At 40.7% G+C, this 24,895-nt stretch overlaps 1 protein-coding gene across 5 annotated transcripts in view; it reads left to right on the top strand.

The window, feature by feature from the left end:
- Kcmf1 (Potassium channel modulatory factor 1) overlaps window positions 1-24,895 on the top strand; it is a 108,829-nt gene that overhangs the window by 23,049 nt on the left and 60,885 nt on the right. For all 5 annotated transcript variants that reach the window (XM_053787738.2, XM_053787739.2, XM_053787740.2 and 2 more), the window contains exon 3: window positions 7,996-8,135. In XM_053787738.2, the coding sequence (XP_053643713.1) occupies window positions 7,996-8,135 (140 nt within the window). The remainder of the gene's footprint in view (window positions 1-7,995; window positions 8,136-24,895) is intronic.

A 24,895-nucleotide genomic window follows, 5' to 3' on the forward strand; every position in this document is an offset into this window, starting at 1 on the left:
TCTCTTTTTTAATTCTATCGTGTTTCTCACCTTTACCAAAGGGGTAGCACTAGGAACTTTCTGTGGCAGCATTCTGATGCTTCCTGTATCAGAATGTTGCCACTGCACTACACCATGCTGGATCTGCTGTGGCTGTGACCATGATGCAAAAAATTGCCTAATGAAGGATAAGAGGTAATGCTTAATATATGGCCAGGAATGTCATGCCTTCAGAGACTGCTAACCCCAAACCGCCCAACATGCCTTGACTGCAACAGTAACCCCCACACTCAGGCTGCTGTGTGTCCCAAGAGAAAGGACATAATCAGTATGGAGAAGGAAGAAACTCAATTCCACCAAGAATACTACTTATGCAGCAGCAACTCCAATCCAAGCAGTCACATTGAAAATCCTGCAAACTTCTCAGCAGCCTTATATCATTAATAATGCACCTGTAATGAACCCAGCCTTGAACTTTCAACATGGAGTAGCTAAAAGTCTTGCCTTCCTAATCTCCATCCATGTGTAAAATGCACTAACCCAAGAACGTTTAACAAAGCCACCAACAAAATACAGTGGACCCCCGCATACCGATTTTAATCCGTGCAAGAGGGGTCATTGTTATGCGAAATAATCGGTATGCGAATGAATTTTCCCCATAAGAAATAATGGAAATCAAATTAATCCGTGCAAGACACCCAAAAGTATGAAAAAAAAAATTTTACCATATGAAATATACATTTTCCTACACACAAAGAGAAGGATACATGCACAATAGTAGAGTAGTACATGCACAGTATATATTGTGCATGTACTACTCTACTAAATGAAGAATAAATGACACTTACCTTTATTGAAGATGCAGCAATGACTGATTGATGAGACACTGTGTCCTGGGAGTGCCTTTTCCTCCTGAGTACTGTAGGTCCTGTTTGGCATTTTCTTCCAGAACAGGCCTTATCACACTGTGTATGCCACTACGATTCTTAAATCTCTCAAACCAACCTTTGCTGGCTTTAAATTCACCAATATGAGCACTAGTTCCAGTCATTTTTCCCTGTTCACCTGGGTGTTAGTCGACTTATGTGGGTTGCATCCTGGGAGACAAGATTAAGGACCCCAGTGGAAATAAGTTAGACAGTCTTCGATGACACTGACTTTTTTGGGTTATCCTGGGTGGCAAATCCTCTGGGGTTAATTGTTTCTTGGTATTCTCAATAAGCCACACCAACAACGGTGCTACAGCAGCAGCAGCAGCTGACGGTGGTACAGCAGCAACAGACGATGCTACAGCAGCAGCAGACGATGCTACAGCAGCAGCAGACGATGCTACAGCAGCAGCAGCAGCTGACGGTGATACAACAGCAACAGACGATGCTACAGCAGCAGCAGACGATGCTACAGCAGCAGCAGCAGCTGACAGTGGTACAGCAGCAACAGACGATGCTACAGCAGCAGCAGATGATGCTACAGCAGCAACAGACGATGTTACAGCAGCAGCAGACGATGCTACAGCAGCAGCAGCAGCTGACAGTGGTACAGCAGCAACAGACGATGCTACAGCAGCAGCAGATGATGCTACAGCAGCAACAGACGATGTTACAGCAGCAGCAGACGATGCTACAGCAGCAGCAGCAGCTGACGGTGGTACAGCAGCAACAGACGATGCTACAGCAGCAACAGACGATGTTACAGCAGCAGCAGACGATGCTACAGCAGCAGCAGCAGCTGACAGTGGTACAGCAGCAACAGACGATGCTACAGCAGCAGCAGATGATGCTACAGCAGCAACAGACGATGCTACAGCAGCAACAGACGATGTTACAGCAGCAGCAGACGATGCTACAGCAGCAGCAGCAGCTGACGGTGGTACAGCAGCAACAGACGATGCTACAGCAGCAACAGACGATGTTACAGCAGCAGCAGACGATGCTACAGCAGCAGCAGCAGCTGACGGTGGTACAGCAGCAACAGACGATGCTACAGCAGCAGCAGCAGCTGACGGTGGTACAGCAGCAACAGACGATGCTACAGCAGCAACAGACGATGTTACAGCAGCAGCAGACGATGCTACAGCAGCAGCAGCAGCTGACGGTGGTACAGCAGCAACAGACGATGCTACAGCAGCAACAGACGATGTTACAGCAGCAGCAGACGATGCTACAGCAGCAGCAGCAGCTGACGGTGGTACAGCAGCAACAGACGATGCTACAGCAGCAACAGACGATGTTACAGCAGCAGCAGACGATGCTACAGCAGCAGCAGCAGCTGACGGTGGTACAGCAGCAACAGACGATGCTACAGCAGCAACAGACGATGTTACAGCAGCAGCAGACGATGCTACAGCAGCAGCTGACAGTGCAGCAGCAGCAGCAGCTGTACCACCAATAGTAGCGATGGTTGATTGGGGTTTATTATACAACCTGGCCAGCTCGGAGACACGCACTCCACTTTCATACTTATCAATGATCTTTTTCTTCATCTCTATTGTAATTCTCACCCTTATTGCTGTAGGGTTGGCACTAGAAGCTTTCTTGGGGCCCATGGTCACTTATTTTCCAGAAAAAGCACCGAAAACACTGTAATAATACGAAATATTCCGATTGTATGCTTGGATGTTACCGCGGAGGCTGGCTGGTAAACAATGCCACCGGCGGAACATGTGAGTGTGGCTCAGGCCGCACATTGGACGCGTCTCGGACGAAAATCGGTGAGCGGGTTTTTAAGCGGTATGCGAGGCAAAATTTTTGCGATTAAAGCAAGCGGTATGCGGATTAATCGTTATGTGATGCCATCGGTATGCGGGGGTCCACTGTATTCCATCTTGATAACTTCCCAGAGATGAAATTCTCAGATGTCTACTCCACTCAAACACTTGGGATCATAAACTCCAACAACTTGAATGTACTCATCCCAGAGGCAGCCAAGCCAACCAGTACCATTGAACCTACCACTTCTTCAGCAACAACTCCAGTCACCTATGAAGAAGAAATGACTGACATAGAAGACAGTGAACAGCAACTACCAGCAATATCTGCTACACTAATGTCAACTGTGGCTGTTTTGTAATCCTTGAGAGAACTCAGTGGCGATTATATGGTGGTTACCATTGAATTCACTCAAGAATTACAAAATGGCACCTCAAAACTCAAAAGTACACTTGGTGACACCATCTACACAGTAAGGGATGTATTGTGCAACTTGGAAGCATATTATTATAAGGAAGAAATCTTGCCAGTTCATGAGAATTCTAAGACCTTAGAGCATGATCAGTGGATCTTTAGACTAGCCATGAAAAAAACAAAAAAACAAAGATGTGACTCAGAACTCAAGATCAGATACACCTGATAACTTGACTTAAGAAATCGTAATGACACGATTGCAAATAAACCATACCCCCGGCCGGGATTAAACCCGCGGTCATAGAGTCTCAAAACTCCAGCCCGTCGCGTTAGCCACTAGACCAGCTAGCCACAATAAGATTCATCCGCGGGTTCAGTCCCGGCCGGGGGTATGGTTTACACCTGATAACCTCTGCTCCTTCTGACTGAGTCCTATGCATTTGCTTGCTGAGACCATGTTCTATCTTCTGATTTGCTTTTCATCACTGCTTCTCTGCACTAAACTGCTAAGTCAAGCCCCCTGGCACTTTCTCTCCACCTCAAGATTCTCTGATTGAGGTCTTGTCTGTTTGCCTGTCCCTACTTCCAGGCTTACCTTCAACAGGGTCTTTTCTTTGCACAGTTTGATTTGATTAGACTCGCTGGATGACCTAAAAAGAAAAACTAGAGTTTCTTTTTTAATTTATTATTTTTTATTTATTATCACACTGGCCGATTCCCACCAAGGCAGGGTGGCCCGAAAAAGAAAAACTTCCACCATCATTCACTCCATCACTGTCTTGCCAGAAGGGTGCTTTACACTACAGTTTTTAAACTGCAACATTAACACCCCTCCTTCAGAGTGCAGGCACTGTACTTCCCATCTCCAGGACTCAAGTCCGGCCTGCCGGTTTCCCTGAACCCCTTCATAAATGTTACTTTGTTCACACTCCAACAGCACGTCAAGTATTAAAAACCATTTGTCTCCATTCACTCCTATCAAACACGCTCACGCATGCCTGCTGGAAGTCCAAGCCCCTCGCACACAAAACCTCCTTTACCCCCTCCCTCCAACCTTTCCTAGGCTGACCCCTACCCCGCCTTCCTTCCACTACAGACTGATACACTCTTGAAGTTATTCTGTTTCGCTCCATTCTCTCCACATGTCCGAACCACCTCAACAACCCTTCCTCAGCCCTCTGGACAACAGTTTTGGTAATCCCGCACCTCCTCCTAACTTCCAAACTACGAATTCTCTGCATTTTATTCACACCACACATTGCTCTCAGACATGACATCTCCACTGCCTCCAGCCTTCTCCTCGCTGCAACATTCATCACCCATGCTTCACACCCATGTAAGAGCGTAGGTAAAACTATACTCTCATACATTCCCCTCTTTGCCTCCAAGGACAAAGTTCTTTGTCTCCACGGACTCCTAAGTGCACCACTCACCCTTTTCCCCTCATCAATTCTATGATTCACCTCATCTTTCATAGACCCATCCGCTGACACATCCACTCCCAAATATCTGAATACATTCACCTCCTCCATACTCTCTCCCTCCAATCTGATATCCAATCTTTCATCACCTAATCTTTTTGTTATCCTCATAACCTTACTCTTTCCTGTATTCACTTTCAATTTTCTTCTTTTGCACACCCTACCAAATTCATCCACCAATCTCTGCAACTTCTCTTCAGAATCTCCCAAGAGCACAGTGTCATCAGCAAAGAGCAACTGTGACAACTCCCACTTTATGTGTAATTCTTTATCTTTTAACTCCACGCCTCTTGCCAAGACCCTCGCATTTACTTCTCTTACAACCCCATCTATAAATATATTAAACAACCACGGTGACATCACACATCCTTGTCTAAGGCCTACTTTTACTGGGAAATAATTTCCCTCTTTCCTACATACTCTAACTTGAGCCTCACTATCCTCGTAAAAACTCTTCACTGCTTTCAGTAACCTACCTCCTACACCATACACCTGCAACATCTGCCACATTGCCCCCCTATCCACCCTGTCATACGCCTTTTCCAAATCCATAAATGCCACAAAGACCTCTTTAGCCTTATCTAAATACTGTTCACTTATATGTTTCACTGTAAACACCTGGTCCACACACCCCCTACCTTTCCTAAAGCCTCCTTGTTCATCTGCTATCCTATTCTCCGTCTTACTCTTAATTCTTTCAATAATAACTCTACCATACACTTTACCAGGTATACTCAACAGACTTATCCCCCTATAATTTTTGCACTCTCTTTTATCCCCTTTGCCTTTATACAAAGGAACTATGCATGCTCTCTGCCAATCCCTAGGTACCTTACCCTCTTCCATACATTTATTAAATAATTGCACCAACCACTCCAAAACTATATCCCCACCTGCTTTTAACATTTCTATCTTTATCCCATCAATCCCGGCTGCCTTACCCCCTTTCTTTTTACCTACTGCCTCACGAACTTCCCCCACACTCACAACTGGCTCTTCCTCACTCCTACAAGATGTTGTTCCTCCTTGCCCTATACACGAAATCACAGCTTCCCTATCTTCATCAACATTTAATAATTCCTCAAAATATTCCCTCCATCTTCCCAATACCTCTAACTCTCCATTTAATAACTCTCCTCTCCTATTTTTAACTGACAAATCCATTTGTTCTCTAGGCTTTCTTAACTTGTTAATCTCACTCCAAAACTTTTTCTTATTTTCAACAAAATTTGTTGATAACATCTCACCCACTCTCATTTGCTCTCTTTTTACATTGCTTCACCACTCTCTTAACCTCTCTCTTTTTCTCCATATACTCTTCCCTCCTTGCATCACTTCTACTTTGTAAAAACTTCTCATATGCTAACTTTTTCTCCCTTACTACTCTCTTCACATCATCATTCCACCAATCGCTCCTCTTCCCTCCCGCACCCACTTTCCTGTAACCACAAACTTCTGCTGAACACTCTAACACTACATTTTTAAACCTACCCCATACCTCTTCAACCCCATTGCCTATGCTCTCATTAGCCCATCTATCCTCCAATAGCTGTTTATATCTTTCCCTAACTGCCTCCTCTTTTAGTTTATAAACCTTCACCTCTCTCTTCCCTGATGCTTCTATTCTCCTTGTATCCCATCTACCTTTTACTCTCAGTGTAGCTACAACTAGAAAGTGATCTGATATATCTGTGGCCCCTCTATAAACATGTACATCCTGAAGTCTACTCAACAGTCTTTTATCTACCAATACATAATCCAACAAACTACTGTCATTTCGCCCTACATCATATCTTGTATACTTATTTATCCTCTTTTTCTTAAAATATGTATTACCTATAACTAAACCCCTTTCTATACAAAGTTCAATCAAAGGGCTCCCATTATCATTTACACCTGGCACCCCAAACTTACCTACCACACGCTATCTAAAAGTTTCTCCTACTTTAGCATTCAGGTCCCCTACCACAATTACTCTCTCACTTGGTTCAAAGGCTCCTATACATTCACTTAACATCTCCCAAAATCTCTCTCTCTCTCCTCTGCATTCCTCTCTTCTCCAGGTGCATACACGCTTATTATGACCCACTTCTCGCATCCAACCTTTACTTTAATCCACATAATTCTTGAATTTACACATTCATATTCTCTTTTCTCCTTCCATAACTGATCATTCAACATTACTGCTACCCCTTCCTTTGCTCTAACTCTCTCAGATACTCTAGATTTAATCCCATTTATTTCCCCCCACCGAAACTCCCCTACCCCCTTCAGTTTTGTTTCGCTTAGGGCCAGGACATCCAACTTCTTTTCATTCATAACATCAGCAATCATCTGTTTCTTGTCATCCGCACTACATCCACGCACATTTAAGCATCCCAGTTTTATAAAGTTTTTCTTCTTCTCTTTTTTAGTAAATGTCTACAGGAGAAGGGGTTACTAGCCCATTGCTCCCGGCATTTTAGTCGCCTCATACGACACGCATGGCTTACGGAGGAAAGATTCTTTTCCACTTCCCCATGGACAATAGAAGAAATAAAGAGGAACAAGAGCTATTTAGTAAAAGGAGAAAAACCTAGATGTATGTATATATATATGCATGTGAGTGTCTGTGAAGTGTGACCAAAGTGTAAGTAGGAGTAGCAAGATATCCCTGTTATCTAGCGTGTTTATGAGACAGAAAAAGAAACCAGCAATCCTACCATCATGCAAAACAGTTACAGGTTTCTGTTTCACAGTCATCTGGCAGGACGGTAGTACTTCCCTGGGTGGTTGCTGTCTACCAACCTACTACCTACCTAAATTTTAGTAATTTATACAGAAGGGGTTACTAACCCCTTGCCCCTGGTATTTTAGTGCCCTCTTACAACACACATGGCTTACAGAGGAAGAAATCTTTTTTTCATTTCTCCATGGAAATAAATAAAGAAGAACAAGAAATATTAAGAAAATAGAAGAAAACCCAGATGGGCTTGTAAATATATACGTGGACATGCATGTGTAGTGTGACCTAAGTGTAAGTAAAAGTAGCAAGATATACCTGTTATGCTGCTTGTTTATGAGACAAAAAAAAAAAAGCAATTCTATCATGTAAAACAAGTACAGGTTTCCATTTCACACTCGCTCATCAGGACGGTTGTAATTTTTATTAATATGTTCATCATATAATTTTATAAAATTTCCAGATGGATATAGCACTTAATACCTTCTCTTTAAATTTTTCCATTCTTCTACCATTCTATTTGTAAATAAAAGTTTCCATTATCCCTTAAGCTCCAGAGATATGTCAGAAATATTGCTTCTTGACCTGTTCACCCATGTGGTTACCATCTGATAAGATACTGGCAGTCCTGGTCCAAACAGACTATGTTAACATTAATCACATTAATCAACATCATGTTCTTCTCTATCAGATGTGTACTATGGGGGAGAGGCACTCTCGGTGGACCAGCCTCAGAGTTTAACTTGTCCATTTTGTGGTAAGATGGGCTACACGGAAACTTCATTACAGGATCACGTCACTGCTGATCACCCTGACTCCGCTTACGAAGTGGTAGGTAATATAATGATTTTACTTGCCTGCACAAATTCATGCACACAAACAGAATTAGAGAAAGGGGGATAAAGCACCTGGGGAACAGAAAGCTGTTAACTAGCAGACATTTTAGTTTCAGATCAGAGAAATTTTGTGTCAGACCTATTGAACTATGATAGTAACAGGTAATATACAGTGGACCCTCAGTTAACGATGTCATCGGATAGCTATAAAATCTGATACCGATACATTTTTGCATCAAAATATTGGCTCGGCTAACGATGAAAAACTCAGTTAAGGACATTTGTCCCCATTACAAAAAAAAGTGATTTTTTAGATGGTAGTTTACTCATTTTGTAATAAAGAGTTCGGGATACATAAATACACAAAATATTTATCATTTTAATTGCATATAAAAATAATCTTTAATATTATATAAAACACAATCTTTGGTCTAGAGGTATTTGAACATACACATGTTACAATAATAAATTATTAGCATCTAAAATAATAATTAATGACCCTACATACAGGGTACAACTTTCTTAGACACTACTGTGTCATATATCTATGCTAAAATAATAAATTCTAAATAACATTTGTACAATAATAAGTAATCAACTGCATTCTTTGTGTCTCACGACACCCTTATGACGCTCTGTGTCACACGACACTTATCCATGGTGTGTTGTGATGCTCCTTCTCAACTGTGTCACTTGACACCCTTTCCTCCGTGTAATGATGCTCCTGCTCAACCGTGTCACTAGACACCCTTTTCTCTGTGTCACACGACACTCCTACTCTCCGTGTCACACAACACCCTTTTTTCTGCATCATACACAATATCTACTGTGTCACTCTTGACACCCTTGTCTCTGCGTCGCACACTATCACCCACAGCGTCTTTCTTCTCAGAGGCCAGTCACATGACACTATTCAATGTACACTACAACCTGATCATCTTCAGTGTCACACGACACCCTTTTCTTCTCAGTGTTCCACTACGGTCCTATAGCATATCTCAGTGTGATACTCCGTCATACTTCCTTAAATGTCACACTACGGTCCCAGCCCAGTTCAGTGTCACACTCCAACCTTTTCTTCATGTAGTGTCCCACTAAAACAGCATCAGATGACTCGGCCCACAGTTGACCAGCGTAGGCGGTGAGTCCGCAGACATCACCTGGTAGTCCTGTAAATACTCTCTAAGGCTGGCAGAAGCACACCGTAAGATGGTCTGGGGAGTACTGTCTACCATCTAAGACCAGGTGACACACCACAAGGTGGTCCGGTGCAGAACACACTATGTTGCAAGCTCACTGAATGCGGCCGTCAAGTAACTGAGGCCATCAGACTCAGTGAACTGCGGTGAGCGCTTCTTCTAAAGCCAGTAGAAGCCAGTAGGTATACAGTAGGGCCCCACTTATACGGCTGGTTAGGTTCCAGGCTACCGCCGTAAAGCGGAAACTGCCGTAAAGTGGAACACCCTTTTTTTCCACTTACAAATGCATACAAACACTAGATAACAAGTTTACACTAACATATATTAAGTTAGCAATAGAACCAGGCATCAAAAAACAATAAAAAAGTACAATACACACACAGTGCACTCATTACTTACCTTAAAATATTTATAGTCTTAATCTAGGGTGAGACAAGTAGTATTTATTGTAAGAAATCAAGTGTGGTATGTATGGTAGTCAGCCAGGCTACCATACCAGGCCACCCCACCCACACATACAATTCTATGATATTTAAGCATCCCAGAGCAATAAAATGTATATACAGTTCACTCATTACTTACTTTAAAATATAGGGTGAGATGAGTAGTATTTATTGTAAAAAATCAAGTGTGGTATGTATGGTAGTCAGCCGGGCTACCATACCAGGCCAACCCACCTACACACAATATTCTATTACATTTAAGCATCCCAGAGCGATAAAATGTATATACAGTTCACTCATTACTTACCTTAAAATATTTGTAGTCTTAATGTAGGGTCAGGAGTAACTAAATGAGATAAAACGAATAAATGAGAAAGAGAAAGAATGAGTGCATGAGAGTACAGGCGCAGAGTTACGTAAACAAACCAGGCGAAGGTAAGTTTTGTAAACAAAGTGTACACGTCTGGTTTGTGTACAAGTTACATTGTGTACATGTTGTCTCTACATTGATGCGGTAGAATAAATAGAGAAGAACACTCCCATTCTCATGTAACATCATTTTGAGAAGAAATGATGCTCTGAGTGAAGGCAATGGAAATAAGTCACTCTGACTTTTTTGGGTTATCCTAGGTTCTCTACACATATGTTGTTATGTATGATAATCTATGTAACTGTATTTGTGTATACCTGAATAAACTTCCTTACATACATACGAAAGGAATAATTTTCTACAGTTACCCCCAGTAACACATTTTCTCTTATGTTAGATTAGAGAAAATGTTATTCTTGGCATCACTTGTACAAGTTATCTGGCTACCACATCTCATATTTATGTTTATTTATTCTATTGTAGGGTGTATTTATCATCTTTTTATGTTATGTATCGTGTTTATTATATAATTTTGAAAAAAATATCATGGATGGATTAATGAAAATGTGTATTTAACGTAATAGACGACATTTAAATGAGACTCGATGATTATTATCATCATTACTAATATGACGTCTGGAGACATAAGACACTCTTACTGATTTTAATGTGTACCTGCATGCCAGCACAGTATGTAAGTTTATTTAAGTACAGGGATTATGTGGAGTAAAATAAAGATTGGATGTGAAAAGTGGGTTATAATAAGCGTGTATGCACCTGGAGAAGAGAGAAGTGTAGAGGAGAGAGAGAGATTTTGGGAAATGTTGAGTGAATGCGTGGGGAGTTTTGAATCAAGTGTGAGAGTAATGGTGGTTGGGGATTTCAATGCTAAAGTGGGTAAAAATGTTATGGAAGGAGTAGTATGTAAATTTGGGGTGCCAGGGGTAAATGTAAATGGGGAGCCTTTAATTGAGCTATGTGTAGAAAGAAATTTGGTAATAAGTAATACATATTTTATGAAAAAGAGGATAAATAAATATACAAGGTATGATGTAGCACGTAATGAAAGTAGTTTATTAGATTATGTATTGGTGGATAAAAGGTTGATGGGTAGGCTCCAGGATGTACATGTTTATAGAGGGGCAACTGATATATCGGATCATTATTTAGTTGTAGCTACAGTTAGAGTAAGAGGTAGATGGGAAAAGAGGAAGGTGGCAACAACAAGTAAGAGGGAGGTGAAAGTGTATAAACTAAGGGAGGAGGAAGTTCGGGTGAGATATAAGCGACTATTGGCAGAAAGGTGGGCTAGTGCAAAGATGAGTAGTGGGGGGGTTGAAGAGGGTTGGAATAGTTTTAAAAATGCAGTATTAGAATGTGGGGCAGAAGTTTGTGGTTATAGGAGGGTGGGGGCAGGGGGAAAGAGGAGTGATTGGTGGAATGATGAAGTAAAGGGTGTGATAAAAGAGAAAAAGGTAGCTTATGAGAGGTTTTTACAAAACAGAAGTGTTATAAGAAGAGCAGAGTATATGGAGAGTAAAAGAAAGGTAGAGAGAGTGGTGAGAGAGTGCAAAAGGAGAGCAGATGATAGAGTGGGAGAGGCACTGTCAAGAAATTTTAATGAAAATAAGAAAAAATTTTGGAGTGAGTTAAACAAGTTAAGAAAGCCTAGGGAAAATATGGATTTGTCAGTTAAAAACAGAGTAGGGGAGTTAGTAGATGGGGAGATGGAGGTATTGGGTAGATGGCGAGAATATTTTGAGGAACTTTTAAATGTTAAGGAAGAAACAGAGGCAGTAATTTCATGCATTGGTCAGGGAGGTATACCATCTTTTAGGAGTGAAGAAGAGCAGAATGTAAGTGTGGGGGAGGTACGTGAGGCATTACGTAAAATGAAAGGGGGTAAAGCAGCTGGAACTGATGGGATCATGACAGAAATGTTAAAAGCAGGGGGGGATATAGTGTTGGAGTGGTTGGTACTTTTGTTTAATAAATGTATGAAAGAGGGGAAGGTACCTAGGGATTGGCAGAGAGCATGTATAGTCCCTTTATATAAAGGGAAAGGGGACAAAAGAGACTGTAAAAATTATAGAGGAATAAGCTTACTGAGTATACCAGGAAAAGTGTACGGTAGGGTTATAATTGAAAGAATTAGAGGTAAGACAGAATGTAGGATTGCGGATGAGCAAGGAGGTTTCAGAGTGGGTAGGGGATGTGTAGATCAGGTGTTTACATTGAAGCATATATGTGAACAGTATTTAGATAAAGATAGGGAAGTTTTTATTGCATTTATGGATTTAGAAAAGGCATATGATAGAGTGGATAGAGGAGCAATGTGGCAGATGTTGCAAGTATATGGAATAGGTGGTAAGTTATTAAATGCTGTAAAGAGTTTTTGAGGATAGTGAGGCTCAGGTTAGGGTGTGTAGAAGAGAGGGAGACTACTTCCCAGTAAAAGTAGGTCTTAGACAGGGATGTGTAATGTCACCATGGTTGTTTAATATATTTATAGATGGGGTTGTAAAGGAAGTAAATGCTAGGGTGTTTGGGAGAGGGGTGGGATTAAATTATGGGGAATCAAATTCAAAATGGGGATTGACACAGTTACTTTTTGCTGATGATACTGTGCTTATGGGAGATTCTAAAGAATAATTGCAAAGGTTAGTGGATGAGTTTGGGAATGTGTGTAAAGGTAGAAAGTTGAAAGTGAACATAGAAAAGAGTAAGGTGATGAGGGTGTCAAATGATTTAGATAAAGAAAAATTGGATATCAAATTGGGGAGGAGGAGTATGGAAGAAGTGAATGTTTTCAGATACTTGGGAGTTGACGTGTCGGCGGATGGATTTATGAAGGATGAGGTTAATCATAGAATTGATGAGGGAAAAAAGGTGAGTGGTGCGTTGAGGTATATGTGGAGTCAAAAAACGTTATCTATGGAGGCAAAGAAGGGAATGTATGAAAGTATAGTAGTACCAACACTCTTATATGGGTGTGAAGCTTGGGTGGTAAATGCAGCAGCGAGGAGACGGTTGGAGGCAGTGGAGATGTCCTGTTTAAGGGCAATGTGTGGTGTAAATATTATGCAGAAAATTCGGAGTGTGGAAATTAGGAGAAGGTGTGGAGTTAATAAAAGTATTAGTCAGAGGGCAGAAGAGGGGTTGTTGAGGTGGTTTGGTCATTTAGAGAGAATGGATCAAAGTAGAATGACATGGAAAGCATATAAATCTATAGGGGAAGGAAGGCGGGGTAGGGGTCGTCCTCGAAAGGGTTGGAGAGAGGGGGTAAAGGAGGTTTTGTGGGTAAGGGGCTTGGACTTCCAGCAAGCGTGCGTGAGCGTGTTAGATAGGAGTGAATGGAGACGAATGGTACTTGGGACCTGACGATCTGTTGGAGTGTGAGCAGGGTAATATGTAGTGAAGGGATTCAGGGAAACCGGTTATTTTCATATAGTCGGACTTGAGTCCTGGAAATGGGAAGTACAATGCCTGCACTTTAAAGGAGGGGTTTGGGATATTGGCAGTTTGGAGGGATATGTTGTGTATCTTTATATGTGTATGCTTCTAGACTGTTGTATTCCGAGCGCCTCTGCAAAAACAGTGATGGTGTGCGAGTGTGGTGAAAGTGTTGGATGGTGATGAAGGTGTTTTTCTTTTTGGGGATTTTCTTTCTTTTTTGGGTCACCCTGCCTCGGTGGGAGACGGCCGACTTGTTGAAAAAAAAAAAAAAATAAGTATAATTATCAGAGTACAGCAGGGCCCCGCTTTACGGCGTTTCGCTTTACGGTGTTCCGCTAATACGGACATTTCAAATTATGACCAAAACTCGCTATACGGCTCCCCCCACCTGTCTTTCTAATACGGTCACAGGGGCCCACCGAGTTTGTTTACATTCTCCATGAGCACATCTCCTTATTATGTCTGGAAAATTTCCAAAATTTCAAGTGTTTTAAAGTTATTGTATATTTTATATGTATTGTACTTGATAATTAAACTTGTGTACACCTGTACCTAAATAAACTTACACACTGTGCTGGCATGTAGGTACACATTAAAATCACTAAGAGTCTCTCTACTCTTGATGGAATAATAATAATAATAATAATAATAATCTCTTGGGCGCATTAATGTCGCATATTACGTTAATATAGACATTTCCCTTAATCTATGATATTTTTTTCAAAATTATATAAGAAACACATTATGTAACACACAAACATGATACATGCACCCACAGTATAAAAATTTATACAAATATATATGAGATGTTTACCAAACGGTTTGTAGAAGTGTCGGAAGAATTACGTTTTCTCTAGCCCGTCACCTGTTACTAGGGATAACTGTAGAAAAATATTCCTTTCGTATGCCTTCACTTTATAGCTATAATTCTGTACTAACTTGTACACAGTGTAAGAGTATTTGTTTCGTGATTTAATTATTATAATAATAATAAAAATATTATAAGGTAAAAGTTTCACAAACTCTTACAAATGTACATGAATGAACTAAAACTGGACACGTATTAATACCGTCTATTTTGCCTGACCGAGTGATCGTCCACAACCTGTTCAGTTTGTTTGTTTACGCTGTCTGAGCTCGGTGTATCATTAAATGTTGTATATTACGTTAATATACACATTTTCATTAATCCATCCGTGATATTTTTTTCAAAATTATATAATAAACACGATACATAACATAAATACATAACATATGTGTAGAGAACCTAGGATAACCCAAAAAAGTCAGAATGACTTACTTCCATTGCCTTCACTCAGAGCATCATTTCTTCTCAAAATGATGTTACATGAGAATGGGAGTGTTCTTCTTTATTTATTCTACCGTATCAATGTAGAGACAACCTGTACACAATGTAACTTGTACACAAACCAGATGTGTACACTTTGTTTACAAAACTTACCTTCGCCTGGTTTGTTTACATAACTCTGCGCCTGTCCTCTCTCATGCACTCATTCTTTCTCTCTGGTATGGTAGCCTGGCTGACTACCATACATACCACACTTGATTTTTTACAATAAATACTACTCATCTCACCCTACATTTTAAGGTAAGTAATGAGTGAACTGTATATACATTTTATCGCTCTGGGATGCTTAAATATCATAGAATAGTATGTGTGGGTGGGGTGGCCTGGTATGGTAGCCTGGCTGACTACCATACATACCACACTTGATTTCTTACAATAAATACTACTTGTCTCACCCTAGATTAAGACTATAAATATTTTAAGGTAAGTAATGAGTGCACTATGTGTGTATTGTACTTTTTTATTGTTTTTTTATGCCTGGTTCTATTGCTAACATAATATATGTTAGTGTAAACTTGTTATCTAGTGTTTGTATGCATTTGTAAGTGGAAAAAAAGGGTGTTCCACTTTACGGCGGTTTCTGCTTTATGGCGGTAGCCTGGAACCTAACCCACCGTATAAGTGGGGCCCTCCTGTATATATAAAATATGAAATAACTTCTAAAAACATTTGAAATTTTGGAGTTTCGAGACAAAATGGAGAGACTTAGTGCTTACTGAGCTCACGAAGAATGTAAACAAACAGGATGGGGCGCGGTGACCGTATTAGAAAGTCAGGTGGGGGGAGCCGTATAGCGAGTTTTGGTCATAATTTGAAATGACCGTATTAGCGGAACACCGTAAAGTGAAACGCCGTAAAGCGGGGCCCTGCTGTACCATAAGATGGTCAGACGAATACTCTCTATTGCCAGTAGATGCATACTGTAAGGTGTTCTGGTAATTACTGCTTCTAAGGCCGGCTCAGCAGTCCCCACATTGGGTTTGATGACGTACCCTTGGTACTGCCGGCCATCAGGTTAACAATTTAACCGCTAGTTTGGCAGGGGGCCGTCACAGTCCCAAACATGTCTGCGCGGCCTGAGCCTATGTACACGTAGTATTTACAAGCCAGTGACGGCGATTCCACCCATACATGCAATATATTTTGTATTATTCCATTGTTTTTAGTGCTTGTAACTGCTAAATAAGCCACCATGGGCCAAAAGAAAGCTTCTAGTGCCAGCCATGTGGTAAAGAAGGAAAAAAGCACAATAAAATTCAAGAAAAAACTCATAGCAAAGTACCAGAGTGGAGGAGGAAGAGAAGGGAGAATGTGCCTTATGCAGTGATTCAGTGATTCTACGATATGTATGATACTAAAGCAGCAGGTATCGATAAAGGCTATAGTGCCATCCAGCAATAAAGTGTACAATTATCAGTGTAGCAAGTGAGTTAACCCTTTGATTGTTTCAGCCGTGTATATACGTCTTACGAACCAGTGTTTTGGACTTATATATACTCAATAATTCTAGCGCTTCAAATCAAGCAGGAGAAAGCTGGTAGGCCCACATGTGAGAGAATGGGTCTGTGTGGTCAGTGTGCACTGTATAAAAAAAAATCCTACAGCACGCAGTGCATAATGAGAGAAAAAAAAAACTCCAACCGTGTTTTTGGATTAAAACGCTGACTTTGAGGTGTATTTTCTTATAGTATTTATGGTTGTATTCTCGTTTTCTTGGTCTCATTTGGTAGAATGGAAAACACATTACGAAAATGGCGATGATTTTGATTAGTTTAACGATGAAAACTACCTTGAAATTGAGCTCAAAGTAGCGAAAATGTTTGATTTTTACCAATGTTCAAGAGTAAGCAAGTCACACCACATGTCCAATACACGTCAGCTGGGGAGTCTAATATTCTTTCATTAGTGCACTGATATTACTTATACCATTTTCAATAATGCAGTAATCTGCATAACAGTACATAAATCTTTTTTTTTTTTTTTTTTTTTTTTTTGTGAATAAAAAATCAAAATAGAAAGCAAGAGTTATATAAGAGGGGCCTGGAAACGTGACTAATGAACAGAGAATATGTTATTTTAGTGCCAAGAATGCCTGCATTGTTTATTCTGGACCCTACTTTGAAATTGGCATCTTTTTTAATTTGCATGAAATTGGCCAAATTGCCTATTTCTGACCACTATTGGGTAGTTGAAATCGGTAAATGGGCAGTTTCTTGTACTCAATTGAAAGAAAAAAATGGAGTTCTCAAGAAATAGCTATGAGTTTGGTCGACTGGAAGAGTGGAATTGGCTAAAAATAGGGCTCAAATTCGGCGAAATCACTGATGTGTATATACCGCCGAGATCGCTAACTTCTCGGGAGCGTAATTCCATAAATCTTCGATCAAATTTCATACTTTTGGTGTCATTACCATCTAGACAATATTCTCTAACCTTTCATGTGATTTTTTTTTTTTTTTTTTTTCAAAAAAGTTTTCGTCACCTGCAGACACTTCAGGATTTGGGGTTGCGGCAGTCAAAGGGTTAAGTGAGTAAGCGATAGAAAAACAACACGAAAGTAACTCTCCATTATTGTTTGATGTGTATCGGGCCAATGAACATACGCAAGCCTGCTATCGTCCACCACCCTAAACCTCTGCTAGCATCTCCTCCATCAAACTAGTTAAGCTAACATCTCCTCCAAGGTAAGTGTAAATATAAAAGTGTAAGTATAAAGGTAAATATAAGTGTAAATATAAAAGAACCCCAATGGAAATAAGCCACTCTGACTTTTTTGGGTTATCCTAGGTACTTTACACACATGCTGCTATGCATCCTCGACCTTCCCATCTATGCTCAAGACAACAAGGGTCACCCCAATCCACAAAGGTGGAGATCCAACTGATTTGAACAATTACAGACCCATATCAAACTTGCCCTTACTCTCCAAGATATTTGAAAAAATAATACACAAGCAACTTTACATCCAACAACATACTTAACCCATGCCAGTTTGGGTTTAGACCAAAAAAAAATACAAATGATGCTATTATACAAATGCTTGACTTAATATACACAGCTCTCGATAAAAATGAATATTCTCTGGGGCTCTTTATCGACCTAAGAAAAGCATTTGACACAGTTGACCACAATCTCTTGCACCTCAGACTGAATCATTACGGCATAAGAGGACATTCTCTTGACTACCTAAAATCCTATCTTGACGACAGACACCAGTATGTACATGCAAATGGAGTCAACTGTGCTATCCAACATGTAGCTGTAGGAGTACCCCAGGGTAGAGTCCTAGGCCCACTTCTCTTTCTCATCTACATCAATGATCTCCTCAATGCATCCCAACTCCTTAAACCCGTTCTATTCGCAGATGACACTACAAATGTCTACTCCCATTCAGACCCTGCTGTGCTTGGAAACATTGTAAACAATGAACTGCTAAAGATACAGTGGACCCCCGGTATTCGATATTAATCCATTCCTGAGAACTCATCAAATACCGATAATATCGAAAACCAAATCAATTTTCCTCATAAGAAATAATGGAATTCAAATTAATCCGTGCAAGACACCCAAAAGTATGAAAAAAAAAATTTTTACTACATGAAATATTAAGTTTAATGCAATAAAATAATTACAATAACAATAAAATAATTGACACTTACCTTAATGAAGATCTGGTGATGATTGATGGGATGGGAGGAGGGGAGAGGTGTTAGTGTTTAGAAGGGGAATCCCCTTCCATTAGGACTTGAGGTAGCAAGTCCTTTTCTGGGGTTACTTCCCTTCTTTTAATGCCACTAGGACCAGTTTCAGAGTCACTGGATTTCTGTCGCACAACATATCTGCCCATAGTGGCCTGTACCTCCCGTTCCTTTATGGCATTCCTAAAGTGTTTCACAACATTGTTAGTGTAATAGTCACCAGCACGGCTTGCAATAGCTGTGTTAGGGTGATTGTCATCAAAAAAAGTTTGCACTTTAAGCCACATTGCACACATTTCCTTAATCTTTGAAGTAGGCAACTTCTTCAATTTCTCTATCCCCTTCTCCGAAGCAGTTTCCTCAAGTGTGGCCTCTTGCTGTTGAAGATGATCTATCAGCTCATCAGTGGTTAGTTCTTCACTGTCCTCCTCCACCAACTCTTCCACATCCTCCCCACTAACCTCCAACCCCAAGGACTTCCCCAATGCTACAGTGGATTCCTCAACTGGCATAGGATTCTCAGGGTTAGCCTCAAATCCTTCAAAATCCCTTTTGTCTACACATTCTGGCCACAGTTTCTTCCAAGCAGAGTTCAAGGTCCTCTTAGTCACTCCCTCCCAAGCTGTACCTATAAGGCTTATACAATTGAGGATATTAAAGTGATCCTTCCAAAACTCTTTTAGAGTCAGTTGAGTTTCTGTGGTCACTATAAAGCACTTTTGAAACATAGCTTTTGTGTACAGTTTCTTGAAGTTGGAAATGACCTGCTGGTCCATGGGCTGCAGGAGAGGAGTGGTATTAGGAGGCAAAAACTTGACCTTAATGAAGCTCATGTCCCCAGAAAGTCGCTCTGCCAAGTCTGTAGGATGACCAGAGGCATTGTCTAATACCAGGAGGCACTTAAGGTCTAATTTCTTTTCAGTTAGGTAATTTTTCACAGTGGGGGCAAATGCTTGGTGTAACCAGTCATAGAAAAAGTCCCTAGTGACCCATGCCTTACTGTTTGCCCTCCACAGCACACACAAATTAGCCTTGAGGACATTGTTTTTCCTGAACACACTGGGAGTTTCAGAGTGATACATGAATAAAGGCTTCACTTTTCAATCACCACTAGCATTGGCACACATGAGAAGAGTAAGCCTGTCTTTCATAGGCTTATGTCCTGGGAGTGCCTTTTCCTCCTGAGTAATGTAGGTCCTGCTTGGCATTTTCTTCCAAAACAGGCCTGTTTCATCGCAATTAAACACTTGTTCAGGTTTCAAGTCTTCACTGTCTATGTAATCCTTGAATTCCTTCGCATATTTTTCAGCTGCTTTTTGGTACGAGCTGGCAGCCTCACCATGCCTAATCACACTATGTATGCCACTACTATTCTTAAATCTTTCAAACCAACCTTTGCTGGCCTTAAATTCACTCACATCACTAGTTGCAGGCAATTTCTTGACCAAATCGTCATGCAACTGCCTAGCCTTTTCACAAATGATCGCTTGAGAGATGCTGTCTCCTGTTATCTGTTTTTCATTTATCCACACCAAGAACAATCTCTCAACATTTTCTAACACTTGCGGTCGCTGTTTCGTAATCACAGTTGCACCTTTTGCAAGAACAGCTTCCTTGATTGCCGTTTTCCTGGTCACTATAGTAGAGATGGTTGATTGGGGTTTATTATACAACCTAACCAGCTCCGACACACGCACTCCACTTTCGTACTTTGCAATTCTCTCTTTCTTCATTTCATAAGTCATTAGCAACTATTTTCTCAAAGGGTTTGCACTAGAAGCTTTCTTGGGGCCCATGGTGATTTATTTTGCAGAAACAAGCACCAAACACAGTGATAATATGGATAATATGGAATGTACTGAATGTATCCTTAGATGCACGCACACTGGCTGGCTTGTAAACACTGGCACACACAGGGCAGTTCAGGCCACACGTGGACACGTCTCGTACGAATCGTATCGAATACCGAGGAAAATTTTTTGCGATATATTGCATCGAATACCGGATTTATCGAATACCGATGCCATCGAATACTGGGGGTTCACTGTATATGCTTCGATGACGACCAACAAACGCACTCTCAACATAAATAAAACATACTTCTTGCTGTTTGGCAACAGAGCCTCAAATATTCAACTCGACATACTGTTAAATAGTTCCCCTATATCAAGAGACACGGAGGGCAAATTTCTAGGTTCTCTCCTTGACTGTAATTTTAAATTTCAGTCCCATACCCATCACATAGCCAAGAAAATTTCCAAATCAGTAGGAATCCTTTCCAAGATACGATACTATGTACCACAAAGAACTCTCCTTACCCTGTACCACTCTCTAATATATCCTTACCTCACCTATGGTATTTGCACCTGGGGCTCAACCACCTTAGACCCTTAATAATCCAACAAAAAGCTGCTGTGCGGGTGATAACCAGCTCCTGTGCTAGACAGCACACCCCACCACTTTTCAAAAGACTCAGCTTGCTAAATATGCAAGACGTACACTCTTATTATTGTGCCTACTACATATATAGAACTTTAAACTCCACTGTAAACCCTCCCCTAAAACTATTCCTCGACAGTTACAACAGAATGCACAGTCACAATACAAGGCATAAGGCACTTTTCAACATCCCTCGAGTCAAACTCTCACTATGCAAGAACGCTATGCACATAAAAGGCCCAAAGATCTGGAACTCGCTACCGGAACAGGTCGAGGATCCCCAGACATCTTATAACTTTATAACTTCTCACAATATTTATAACTTTATAACTTATCTCACAATATTAACCAAATCAACCAAACATCTGCTAATTAGTCTTATCATGTGACCTCCTGGCTTTTAACCCCTTCAGGGTCCAAGGCCCAAATCTGAAGTGGTGCCCCAGTGTCCAAGAATTTTCAAAAAAATAATTTTTTATTTTTTATTATGAAATGGTAGAGAATCTTTTTGTGAAGGTAATAAAACAAAAAGTACAAAATTTGATGGAAAATTGACGAAATTATGCTCTCGCGAATTTTGATGTGTCAGCGATATTTACGAATCGGCGATTTTGCCGACTTTGACTCCCATTTTAGGCCAATTACATTATTCCAGTCAACCAAATTCTTAGCTATTTCACTAGTATTACTTCTATTCTATCGATTGAGCACAAGAAATCGCCAAGTCAACTGTTTCAACTACAAATTAAAGTGATCGGAAATTGTTAATTTGGCCAATTTAACACAAAGTTCAAAATATTCCAGTTTCAAAATAGGGTCCAGAATAAACAATGTAGGTATTCCTGGAACTAAACTAACATTTCCTCTGTTCATTAGTTATGTTTTGAGGCTTTACAAATAAATTCCATTTTGATTTTTTATTCACATAATGAATTTTTATTCACACCAAAAAATAGAAGATTTACTGTTATGCAATACTGTAATAATTGTATAAATATCATCACCATATTTGTGAATGCATATTAGACCCACCAGCTGGCGTGTATTAGACGTGTGAGGTCGTTTGTTTACTCTTGAATATCGGCAAAAATTTAACATTTCTGCTACTTTGAGCTCAGTTTCAAGCCATTTCCAGTGCTAAAACCAATCAAAATCATCTCTATTTCTGTAATATGTCTTCCATTCTATCAAATTAGACCAAGAAATTGCAAATACAACTACAAAAAACATACAAAAAAACACTGCAAAGTCGCTGTTTTAATAAAAAAATCATTATTTCAGTTGTTTTCTCTCATTATACATAGTGTGCTGCAGGATCTGTTTTATGTGGTGCACACATACCACATAGATGTACAGTGGACCCCCGCATACCGATTTTAATCCGTGCAAGAGGGGTCATTGGTATGCGAAATAATCGGTATGCGAATGAATTTTCTCCATAAGAAATAATGGAAATCAAATTAATCCGTGCAAGACACCCAAAAGTATGAAAAAAAAAATTTTTTACCACATGAAATGTTAATTTTAATACACACAAACTGAAAAAGGCATGCACACTTACATGACACTTACTTTTATTGAAGATCTGGTGATGATTGATGGGATGGGAGGAGGGGAGAGAGAGTGTTAGTGTTTAGAAGGGGAATCCCCTTCCATTAAGACTTGAGGTGTCGAGTCCTTTTCTGGGGTTACTTCCCTTCTTCTTTTAATGCCACTAGGACCAGCTTCAGAGTCACTGGTCTTCTTTCGCACAACATATCTGTCCATAGTGGCCTGTACCTCTCGTTCCTTTATGACTTCCCTAAAGTGTTTCACAACATTGTCAGTGTACAGGTTGCCAACACGGCTTGCAATAGCTGTGTGAGGGTGATTTTCATCCACGAAGGTTTGCACTTCAAGCCACTTTGCACAGATTTCCTTAATCTTTGTAGTAGGCAACTTCTTCAATTTCTCTCTCCCCTCCTCTGAACCAGTTTCCTCAGGTCTGGCCTCTTGCTGTTGAAGTTGATCTATCAGCTCATCAGTGGTTAGTTCTTCATTGTCCTCCTCCACCAACTCTTCCACATCCTCCCCACTAACCTCCAACCCCAAGGACTTTCCCAATGCCACAATGGATTCCTCAACTGGCATAATCCTCTCAGGGTTAGCCTCAAACCCTTCAAAATCCCTTTTGTCTACACATTCTGGCCACAGTTTCTTCCAAGCAGAGTTCAAGGTCTTCTTAGTCACTCCCTCCCAAGCCTTACCTATAAGGTTTACACAATTGAGGATATTAAAGTGCTCCAAAACTCTCTTAGAGTCAGTTGAGTTTCTGAGGTCACTACAAAGCACCTTTCAAACAGAGCTTTTGTGTACAGTTTTTTGAAGTTTGCAATAACCTGCTGGTCCATGGGCTGCAGGAGAGGAGTGGTATTAGGAGGCAAAAACTTGATGTTAATGAATTTCATGTCCCCATAAAGTCGCTCTGCCACGTCTGTAGGATGACCAGGGGCATTGTCTAACACCAGGAGGCACTTAAGTTCTAATTTCTTTTCAGTTAGGTAATCTTTCACATTGGGGGCAAATGCATGGTGTAACCAGTCATAGAAAAAGTCCCTAGTGACCCATGCCTTACTGTTTGCCCTCCACAGCACACACAAATTCTCCTTGAGGACATTCTTTTGCCTGAACGCTCTGGGAGTTTCAGAGTGATACACTAATAAAGGCTTAACTTTGCAATCACCAGTAGCATTGGAACACATCAACAAAGTAAGCCTGTCTTTCATAGGCTTATGTCCTGGGAGTGCCTTTTCCTCCTGAGTAATGTAGGTCCTGCTTGGCATTTTCTTCCAAAACAGGCCTGTTTCATAACAATTAAACACTTGTTCAGGTTTCAGTCCTTCAGTCTCTATGTACTCCTTGAATTCATGCACATATTTTTCAGCCGCTTTGTGGTCCGAACTGGCAGCCTCACCATGCCTTATCACACTATGTATGCCACTACGCTTCATAAATCTTTCAAACCAACCTTTGCTGGCCTTAAATTCACTCGCATCATCACTAGTTGCAGGCATTTTTTTAATTAAATCCTCATGCAACTTCCTAGCCTTTTCGCTTATGATCGCTTGAGAGACGCTATCTCCTGCTAGCTGTTTTTCATTTATCCACACCAATAAGAGTCTCTCAACATCTTCCATCACTTGCGATCTTTGTTTCGAAAACACAGTTAAACCTTTGGCAAGAACAGCTTCCTTGATTGCCTTTCTGGTGCCCACAATAGTAGCGATGGTTGATTGGGGTTTCTTGTACAACCTGGCCAGGTCGGCGATACGCACTCCACTTTCATACTTATCAATGATCTCTTTCTTCATTTCTATTGGAATTCTCACCCTTATTGCTGTAGGGTTGGCACTAGAAGCTTTCTTGGGGCCCATGGTCACTTATTTTCCAGATAAAGCACCGAAAACACTGTAATAATACGAAATATTCCGATTGTATGCTTGGATGTTACCGCGGAGGCTGGCTGGTAAACAATGGCACGGGCGGCACATGTGAGGCTGGCTGAGGGCACACATTGGACGCGTCTCGGACGAACATCGGTGAGCAGGTTTTTAAGCGGTATGCGAGGCAAAATTTTTGCGATTAAAGCAAGCGGTATGCGGATTAATCGTTATGTGATGCCAACGGTATGCGGGGGTCCACTGTATTCTCTCATATTTAGGCCCAAATGTACCACTCACAGTTTATCAGAGTGAGCTGAGCTCATGACGTAGATCTACGGTTTGGACCCTGAACGTAAAGC

This window comes from Cherax quadricarinatus, chromosome 47 (assembly GCF_038502225.1).
Source record: "Cherax quadricarinatus isolate ZL_2023a chromosome 47, ASM3850222v1, whole genome shotgun sequence".
Taxonomy (NCBI): domain Eukaryota; kingdom Metazoa; phylum Arthropoda; class Malacostraca; order Decapoda; family Parastacidae; genus Cherax; species Cherax quadricarinatus.